The following is a 10,865-nucleotide window of genomic DNA, read 5'->3' as shown; positions in this document are numbered from 1 at the left end:
AAAGTCACAGCACAGCCACTTGTGAGTTTGGAGTCTCATTACATTCACTACAGTGCAGCTTTCAGCAGCGTGCATTAGTGTGAAATGGTGCCGCTGTTTGGAGTGGTCCAGATTCGAAGGAATCCGGACTGCTCGTCTCTAATAATAACACCAATTACATGTAGGATACAGTAGATATTCTATGATGCCAGATTTATTTTCATCATGTTTTATTTTTTTATGCTCATTTCTAGGGTGATGATAAATGATGTACAGAAACTGATAGATGAAAACCCTGTCGATGATGGAAAAAGCCGACAGAAATCGTTGTCTTCCTTTGATTACACAAAGTACCACTCAATGGATGAGGTGAGGAATGAATGAACCAGAATCATAAACTTCTTGTTAAATGAGGGTCACCAGATACATGGATTGTAAGAGCTTCTACACAGTTGTGTCTCATGCATTGATATGGCAAATAACATCAAAGTACGCTCAAATAAAAATCACTGGACTGCAGATTTACACTGCTACGAGCACGAAAAAATGCAAATTCTAAGAACTCCGTATACTACAGTCTTGTTTATGTGCGGCTGCAATGCAAGAAAGATGCAACAGGGTAGATGTACCAAGCCCTAAAGAGTGATAAAGTGGAGAGAGATAAACTACCAACCAATCTGCTCCTGTCATGTAACATGGCAGTTAGGAGCTGACTGGCTGGTATTTTGGTGTATATTTACTAAGCCTTGGACGGAGATAAAGGGACAAATTCAAGGTTGACTGCAAAATAAGATTTTCCTATAATGTGCAAAACCATGTGCACTGCGGGTGGGGCAGATGTAACATGTGCAGAGAGAGTTAGATTTGGGTGGGTTATTTTGTTTCTGTGCAGGGTAAATACTGGCTGCTTAATTTTTACACTGTAATTTAGATTTCAGTTTGAACACACCCCACCCAAATCTAACTCTCTGCACATGTTACATCTGCCCCACCTGCACTGCACATGGGGGGTCATTCCGAGTTGATCGCTAGCTGCCGTTGTTCGCAGCGCAGCGATCAGGCTGAAAATTGGCAGTCGCGTCATACGGGCACCTTGAGCATCGTGGGTTTGCACAGAGTGTAACAAACATTCCAGTCGCACGGCCGCACGCAGGAAGATTGACATGAAGTGGGCGTTTCTGGGTGTCAACTGACCGTTTTCAGGGAGTGCTTAGAAAAATGCAGGTGTGGAAGAAAAAATGCAGGCGTGGCTGGGCGTTCGATGGGCGGGTGTGTGACGTCAAAAGCCGTCCCTCCATTGTTAGAATCAACGCACACGAAGACTACGGGTGTGGTTCGTTTTATCAACAGTATCTAGGTCGACAATGTTTAGGTCGACCACTATAGGTCAAAAGTCACTAGGTCGACATGGATGGAAGGTCGACAGGGTTTCTAGGTCGACATGTGCTAGGTCGACAGGTCTTGAGGTCGACATGAGGGGGGAAAAAAAATTGGGTGTCGTTTTCTTCGTAGAGTGACCGGGATCCCAAATTAGTGCACCGCGTCCCCTCGCATGGCTCGCATCGCTCACCATGCTTCGGGCATGGTGCCTTCGCTCCGCTACCGCTTCGTTCGGCACACTTTACCGTTCCAATCGTACTCCACGTGGATCGTTAAGTATGAAAAAATCCCCCCCAATTTTTTTTTTTTTTAAAAACTCATGTCGACCTTTAGACCCGTCGACCTAGCACATGTCGACCTATAAACCCTGTCGACCTTCCATCCATGTCGACCTAGTGACTGTCGACCTATAGTGGTCGACCTAAACATTGTCGACCTAGACACTGTCGATCTTCAGACCGGATCCCGAAGACTACAGGGCTGGTTTTGTTTTGCACAAAAAGATTTTGCAGGCGCTCTCACTTCTACAAAGTGAAAATACACTCCCCAGTGGGCGGCGACAATGCGTTTGCACGGCTGCTAAAAACTGCTAGCGAGCGATCAACTCTGAATGACCCCCATGGTTTTGCCCATTACAGGAAAATTTTATTTTGCAATCAACCCTGAATTAAGCCCAAAGTACCAGCCAAACAACTCCTAACTGCAATGTTACAGGCTGGGTTTCACAGGAGCTGGTTGGTTGGTACTTTAGCTCCGTCCACTTTACCTCCATCCATTTATTTCTTTCCATTTTATCTCTCTTCAAGGCTTAGTACATCTCCCCCGCAATGTGGTGCTAAAAAGATGCTAAACTGCAAAAGTCTGGGACTAGCGTTCTGTGACGCGGGAACTACAAAGCACTAGATTGATAAGGACGCGTCTGTAGGCACGGAGCGAGAACTCCAGCACAGGCCACGTGCATAGATAGTGTAACGGGATCCGGTCTGAAGATCGACAGTGTCTAGGTCGACAATGTTTAGGTCGACCACTATAGGTCGACAGTCAGTAGGTCGACATGGATGGAAGGTCGACAGGGTTTCTAGGTCGACATGTGCTAGGTCGACAGGTCTAAAGGTCGACATGAGTTTTTCACATTTTTTTTCTTTTTTTGAATTTTTTCATACTTAACGATCCACGTGGACTACGATTGGAACGGTAAAGTGTGCCGAGCGAAGCGGTAGCGGAGCGAAGGCACCATGCCCGAAGCATGGCGAGCGAAGCGAGCCATGCGAGGGGACGCAGTGCATTAATTGGGATCCCGGTCACTCTACGAAGAAAACGACACCAAAAAAAAAAAAAATCCTCATGTCGACCTTTAGACCTGTCGACCTAGCACATGTCGGACTAGAAACCCTGTCGACCTTCCATCCATGTCGACCTAGTGACTGTCGACCTATAGTGGTCGACCTAAACATTGTCGACCTAGACACTGTCGATTTGATGAACCACACCCAGTGTAACACACCATACAATTGTACATACAAGGCAGCACCGCCTGTGTAATATTTCTGTATTACCATATGACGATTATTACATAAATAAAAGGGAGATTTTCTTGCATTTTACAGATATACAAATGGATGGATCAAATAAAGGACACACACAAAGATCTCGTAACATTACAATATCTTGGAGCGACCTATGAGACAAGACCAATGTACTATTTAAAAGTGAGTGTCATTTATGCCTTATGGTCTTCATGTAACTGAATTAGGGGGGTATTCAGAGGGGGACGCAGATGTCCCAAAATCACAAATGGGCGAAGCGGCAGCTCACTTTACAGCACCGGGGGTCACAGCAGGAAGAGGATCCGAAGACTGTCAGCCCTCCGTTCACTGGTCCCTGGTGTGATGAGTATGAGCAGTAGGGAGGGGGGGTTGCAGTGTGGGAGGAGGTAGTCATGATGGGGGGAGACCCAGCAGTGTCAGTAGTCATGACAAGGGGAGACCCGGCAGTGTCGGTGGTGTAGATGTCGGCAACAGCAACCAATGCGCAGCACATACTTGGGATCAATGCTATTTTTTAGAAAAATAGGTTCAAGAACTCCTGTGGGTGGGCAGTGGTGTGCCGAGCTGTGGGTGATGTGGGAGGAGCTACAGTGGGGAACCCCAAAAGGGGTGTGGCCTCACTGTAAGGGGTGTGACTATGCTGCAAGGGGCATGACCTTGTAGGAAAATACTACCTTATACCCTATTTTTGCAAACCACATGCCCAGACATTGCCTACCACAGGAAAAAAAAACTGATTCATACCCCTTACATTATTTGTAATTTTTCCTTTTTATAGTAATGCCCCCACACCATAATGCCCATTACACATTATGCGACACACCGTAATTCCCATTACACAATATGCCACACACCATAATGCCCATTACACAATATGCCACACTCCTTAATGCCCATTACACATTATGCCACACACCATAATTCTCATTACACAATATGCCACACATTGTAATTCCCATTACATATTATGCCACACACCACAATGCACATTACAAAATATGCCACACACCGTAAGGCCCATTACACAATATGCTACACACCGTAATACCCGTTACACAATCTGCCACACACCTTAATGCCCATTACACATTATGCCACACACCACAATGCACATTGCAAAATATGCCACACACCGTAAGGCCCATTACACAATATGCTACACACCGTAATGCCCGTTACACAATATGCCACACACCTTAATGCCCATTACACATTATGCCACACACCGTAAAGTACGTTACACATTATGCCACACACCGCAATGCACATTACGCAATATGCCACACACCATAATGCCCATTACATATTATGCCACACACAGTGTTATGGCCCTGACACGATTTTATGCCCCACACACAATAATGCCCCTTACAAATTATGCCACAGAGAAAGGCTTCTAATTACTTTTAAAATACCTGCCTGTTGTCAGGGTTATCATGCTCATTGCCAAGGGTTTCATGCATGTTGTCAGGAGTTTCATATGTGTTGTCAGAAGTCTGGCTGCAAGCTCATTGCCAGGGGTCTCATGTGCATTACCAGGTGTATCCTGTGCGTTTCCAAGGGTTTCATGCACTTTGCCAGGGGTTTCATACGTGTTGTTAGGGGTCTTCTGTGCATTGCCAGAGGTTTCATGCGCATTGGCAGGGGTAAGGGTGAGCACAGGCTTTGAGTAAGCATACCATTAGCCCCTGCAGCCCCCACAGTGGATTGAGATGTGCCGGGGGCTACGGAAGCACTTTCGTCCATAGCAGTGTAAAAATCCCTCTTAAAATGCCTGCCACCGAGGAGACAGATGCTAGAGGTCAAATGTGACCTCTAGCGTCTGTCTCTTACTCGGCGACGGACATTTTTGTGGGTTCTTTACACTTCTACAGAAGGTAGCACATCTGCAGCCTCCGGCGCGTCTCAAACCACTGCAGGAAATAGTGATTTGCCTACTCACAGCCCACACCCGCCCTCCCAAACTTTGCTGGCACGTCGGCTAGGACGTTCCGGGAGATCGCTCAAGATGACGTCATTTTTCAGAACACCTTCAGGAACGGCGTTCCGGAGCGTTCTGGACGAATAATAGCCTGATATGTCTGCAGAGTGGCATCGCAGGGACAGAGCTTTCTCGCGAGCTCTGTTTCTGCATGTGATTATTGGTGCATTCCTGCAATGTAATTAATAATCACATTGCAAATTGAGATGATTTTATCACAACACATCAACATCCTCAGAAGCATTTTGTGATAAATCGGCCCCTATTGTATACAGGCTAATTATCAGATTTAGTAAAATTAATCATAGTTATGTACTGTAGTATCAGAGCCGGATATAGAATAATATCGGCTAACTAATAGATATGATAAGATTTAAAATAAATATTGGTAATGATATAAGTGATAAACTTATAATAAAAGTAATGTATAACGTTGTGTAACCAGGAGGAGTTACCCTGGCTAGCAGTGCACACACAATTACACAAGCTACAACATACTATAAGGCTGACACTTTAATAGCGGCTCTTACAGTGATGACCGGACTGTTCTTTCTTCCCATATGATGTAGAGATCTGATTATGTCGCCCTGTTTGTAGATTGGTCTGCCATCCGATAGAAAGAAGAAAATCATTTGGATGGACTGCGGAATTCATGCTCGCGAATGGATTTCGGTGGCATTTTGTCAATGGTTCATTAAAGAAGTATGTCATTGTAACTGTTAGAGTTTCCAGTTGTGTTCCCCTGGTATTGTCTGTCACTGACACGTCAAGAACCTTACGCAGTGCGGTGACATAACATGTAATAAATATAATACGGAAATAAATGACAAAATATTATATTTCACTTAGGCGCTCCTTGGATTTAGCATGTCACATACAGGATCAGGGGTGTATCTACCTATTGGCCAGGATGGCACTCGCCAGGGGTGCCAGGCAAGGAGGGGGCGCCGCCTAGCTGTGCCACCCGCGGCCAAAAGATAGAAAAGCAGTACTGTCAGACTGTACCTGGTGAGAGTCTGTTACTGCTGGAGTGGCACATGTGTCCGGCAGCACCGCACTTGAAATCAGACTCAAAATAAACTACAGCTCCCAGCAGCCCTTGGGAGCGGGGGTGGGAGGGCTACGGCTAGGCTGCAGGGAGGGAGATTAGGAAGGGTGTGTTAGGGTTAGGCACCACTGAAGAGGCTTTTGGAGGGGGGGGGGGTTAAGGTCAGGCTGTGGGAAAGGTGGGTTAGAGGGGAGGGATGGTGTAACGTGAATACGAGACACTACTGTGTGGTGTAATGTAAATAAGGGATACTACTGTGTGGCATAATTTGAATTGGAAGTACTATTGTGTCCACGCCCTTCCCCCACAAGACCATTCCCCATTTCCAATACAAACACCTTATTCTAAATGTGTGGGGTGGGGGCGCCAGCCCCTTACTTTGCCAGGGGCGCTCAGACCCCTAGATACACCCCTGTACAGGATATCTACTTTCTTCCATATCACAACCTATATAGTGTGTTTTAATGTTCTCACAATAATGAGGAACACCAAGATACACACATAAAAAAGAGAAAGCACAATAGTATAGAAGTCCTTTTAAGAAATGTAGAATAAGCTGGTTTCAATACCTCTCACTCACAAGGTTTTCCAGAAAAAACAGGCACATCATGATTTCTTTATAGAATAGATTTTCTCAGGAGAGCTTCCAAGGTGACCAGCATTCCACGTTCGCCTTTGTCCTATAAATGTGTGTCTAGATAACTCCGACACACAGGTAACAAAGAGAAAAGCCAATAGTGCAGTAATCCTTTAAATAGATGGGTGTTTATTTTTAAACAAATACACTCACATATTAAAAGAAATAAAAGAGCTTATCACATAACGTTGTCCTAGATCTCCCACACAAGTGTCCACACTGGCTGACTAAGGGGGTCATTCCGAGTTGTTCGCTCTGTAAATTTCTTTGCATCGCAGCGATTTTCCGCTTAGTGCGCATGCGCAATGTCCGCACTGCGACTGCGCCAAGTAAATTTGCTATGCAGTTAGGAATTTTACTCACGGTTTTTTCTTCGTTCTGGTGATCGTAGTGTGATTGACAGGAAGTGGGTGTTTCTGGGCGGAAACTGGCCGTTTTATGGGTGTGTGTGAAAAAACGCTACCGTTTCTGGGAAAAACGCGGGAGTGGCTGGAGAAACGGAGGAGTGTCTGGGCGAACGCTGGGTGTGTTTGTGACGTCAAACCAGGAACGACAAGCACTGAACTGATCGCAGATGCCGAGTAAGTCTCGAGTTACTCAGAAACAGCACAGAGATGTCTTATCACAACATTGCGAATCTTTCATTCGCAATTTAAAGAAGCTAAGATTCACTCCCAGTAGGCGGCGGCTTAGCGTGTGCAAAGCTGCTAAAAGCAGCTAGCGAGCGAACAACTCGGAATGACCACCTAAGATGGTAATTATCAGCAGGTACAGTCAGAGTCCATTTTTATAATAGGCCAGGAAGAGCGTTTCATACCTCGGCAGACCTGTGAATTGTATTACCAACAGACCTTGCCCCAACGCTTTGATTATGACTTCATAGAGAATTCCAAGGCCATTAGCATTTTGTCTATGGACTCCTGTTAAGTTTTATTCCAGCTTGTGTTAAATTCTGCTATTCCTACTCTGTTCCTAGCCAGTTTGTTTGTCACAGTTTTGGAGTTCCTGTTTGCCTTGTCCTGTTCTGGAATCCCTGCCATAGCCGGAATCCTGTACCCTGTCTGCACCTCATTTAAGACACTGTACCTTGCACTAGGGTTGTTTCTCCAGGAGTCCAGAGACAAAATGCTAATGGCCTTGGAATTCTCTATGAACCCATAATCAAAGTGTTGGGGCACCTCATACCACATCTGAATTATGCCCATTGTATTTATTGCATATCTGTAAGTAAATCTCCACATAATAATGAAAACACCCATCTAGCGGTACCGGTTAGCCGCGCCTGGTGCTGATCCCCACCACACAGCGAGTGCAAATATCACGCTTTTTAAGCTTGCCAGAAACCAGATCATATTAGGAATAGCTAGATACACGTGAAAGTAAACAATTCAATAGACAAGTAATATACTGTGGGCCTAATTCAGTAATGGATCGCTATTCTGAGAAATTGCAGTTGTCGGAGAGTCGAAAGTCGCCGCCCGGACAGGAAGAAAAAATGCCCCATACAAGTTTGCGAATGCATCGCAGACCGCTAGCCACTTGCAGATGCATACGCAATCTCCAGAACATCGAAGATTTTTTACTGTCTGAGCAAATTTAAGTAGGTCTGAGGCTGCCACTAATTTGCGACTGAGACGGCCTGGAAGTGGTCTGTGCTGACATCAGAGACCCTCCCCCAAAAATGCCTGGGCCCACCTGTTTTTCTCTGACACACCCAGAAATCGTCAGGTTTCCGCCCAGAAATGCCGGCTTCCTGTCAGTCTATCAGCGGCTACATTGCGCAGTCATTCGATAATCGCTCAATTTGCGATTTCTCTAAATAGCAATCCATGCTGAATTAAGTCCTATATACAATATTATATGCAATTTAGCAGCGGCTATCCATCCCCTTAAAACTTAAACTTATGGGCCCTACACACTGCGCGATTGTCCACCGATACGGCCGCCACCCGGCCCCATAGCCCTGCATGCTAATATGGATGATATTGTCCATATTGGCTTGCATGTATAAACGAGCCGGCACCAATGATGAACGAGCGCGGGGCCGCGCGTCATTCATCATTGGTGCCTACACACTGAAAGATATGAACAATATCTGGTTCATTACTAAACAAGATCGTTCATATCTTTTCGTGTAATCAGCCAGTGTGTAGGGCCCATTAAATACAGGTAGAAAATCAAAGAAAATGTATTTGATTCATGTAGCGCAATGGCCTTCTGGATTTTGTTTACATTTGTTGTGGGGTTTTTTTTTATTTCAGATTCTTGAAAATTACAACAGCAACCCTGTGATCCACAAAGCGCTTACACACATAGATTTCTATATTCTGCCTGTCCTAAATATTGATGGATTTATTTATTCCTGGACTACGGTAATAATGTAATAACAAACTATCAATAACGAATGTAGATTCATTAAAATTTAACAGTTGTTATAGAACAAAAAATATCCTAACATAGGATGCTACCAATTTGTTCCCGGAATTCTGGTTTTTACATCGCTCTGAAGAGTAGAGCACCATCCCTTATCTTGGTGATGCATTGATGCTGTTAGTCTAAACTTTCTTGCAAGATTTACCGCCACTTTGTAAATCTAGCACATGAAAAATGTAAATTCATGGAAACACAGAATCCATGTATACTGTAGGTCACCTGCTGTGGGGTGAGATATTGCTGTGTTAAACATAGACATGTACTCAAGATGTTAGAACTGTTATGTGATTCATTTTCGTCTTTATTGTTGTTTGGCTACTCACATTTTATTCATATAAATTGTTTTATTTTGTATTTATACATAGGATCGTCTCTGGAGAAAATCGCGCTCACCACATAACAATGAAACTTGCTACGGGGTTGATCTCAATAGAAACTTTGACGCAAAGTGGTGCAGTAAGTTCATGACACAAGACAATGATTTGCCCACAGTACATGGAAATACAACCCCCCCCCCCCCCCCCTACAACTCCTTAGCCCAGGGACCAAGTTGCGTGGGGAAATAGACGCACAGCTCAAAAGATGTGCATGTGCCTTAAAAACAAAAAAGGAGCAGGTTGTGGCCAAAATAAGCTACAACTTGAGTACTCCTCCAACTCAGAATGGGGTCCTATCTGTCTTTCTATTGATTTCACTGGAAACATTTTAACACTTTAAGTTATTAATAATGTAAATTGATTTACAGAGAATAGATTTTACACTAAAAACACATTATTTTTTTTCAAACCTTGAATAAATAGTCCACATGCAGCAGAATCATTCTGTCTCATCATTCTGGTACAATGGTTCATCTAAGGATGGGTCCATTGAGTTCAGACCAAAAGACAATCTCTAGCCGAGCACTTAGCTTGATTTAGAAACAATCCTTTGTGTTATGTAATCTAAACCTACAAAGTAACAAACTCAAAGAAAATAATCTAGACCAGGGCTGGCCAAACCGGTCCTCGAGATCTACCAACAGTTCATGTTTTCCAGGCCTCCTGGAGATCTGTAGAATTGTCAGTTAGGAATGAATGCAGCACATCTTAATTAGTAATGACTTCACCTGTGCACCAGCTAGGTGGTCTGGAAAATGTGAACTGTTGGTAGATCTTGAGGACTGGTTTGGCCAGCTCTGATCTAGACTTTAAGTGTGGTGACACCTGTATCTGGAACTATGGCTCTGGATGGACCCAAAGCAAATACCCACCTTCCATAGTCTGTACTTGACTTGCTACTTGAAAAAGTGGCCAATACGTTACTTTATGTATTCTAGAGCTAAAATGGCAATTTGACTCCATCTATAGCCTTATAAAGTATCCTAATTGTATTTGTTCCTTTGTTCCTTTTACTAAATTAACTGTAATGTATCCGGCTAACCATTTTGTACCTCTTGCCTTTTAGCAATTGGTGCATCCAATGTTTGTAGCGCCATTACATACTGTGGACCTGGCCCCACCTCAGAACCGGAGGTCCAAGCTGTTTCACAGCTGCTGAACAGTCTTAAATCTGATATCTTATGTTTCCTGACAATGCACTCATACAGCCAACTCATTCTGCTTCCCTACGGCTACACTACTAATACTTCTGCCAACCATGATGAAATGGTAAGTGACCAAACAGGTTTTTATCAAAGACTCTCTTTTGACCATTGGACAACTGGTGGGATTCACAGTGTTGGGTACATGTATCAAACCTTGGAGGAAATAAAGTACCAACCAATTACCTCCTAACTGTAATTTTGCAGGCTGTGTTTGAAAATGACAGGAGCTGATTGGTTGATACTTTATCTTTCTCCACTTTATCTCACTCTAAGGTTTG

General features: G+C 44.1%; 1 protein-coding gene across 1 annotated transcript in view; it reads left to right on the top strand.

Annotated features, from left to right (window-relative positions):
- The first annotated feature begins 233 nt into the window (after positions 1-233).
- The window catches only part of LOC134943271 (carboxypeptidase O-like), a 32,603-nt gene continuing 21,971 nt past the window's right edge, over positions 234-10,865 (top strand). The window contains exons 1-6 of the mRNA XM_063932211.1: positions 234-348; positions 2,967-3,068; positions 5,485-5,589; positions 8,834-8,944; positions 9,371-9,461; positions 10,449-10,651. Of these exons, the coding sequence (XP_063788281.1) occupies positions 238-348; positions 2,967-3,068; positions 5,485-5,589; positions 8,834-8,944; positions 9,371-9,461; positions 10,449-10,651 (723 nt within the window). The 5' untranslated portion in view covers positions 234-237. The remainder of the gene's footprint in view (positions 349-2,966; positions 3,069-5,484; positions 5,590-8,833; positions 8,945-9,370; positions 9,462-10,448; positions 10,652-10,865) is intronic.

The sequence above is a fragment of the Pseudophryne corroboree genome, chromosome 7 (genome assembly GCF_028390025.1).
Source record: "Pseudophryne corroboree isolate aPseCor3 chromosome 7, aPseCor3.hap2, whole genome shotgun sequence".
NCBI lineage: Eukaryota > Metazoa > Chordata > Amphibia > Anura > Myobatrachidae > Pseudophryne > Pseudophryne corroboree.
This window is presented reverse-complemented; position numbering and strand designations above follow the sequence as displayed.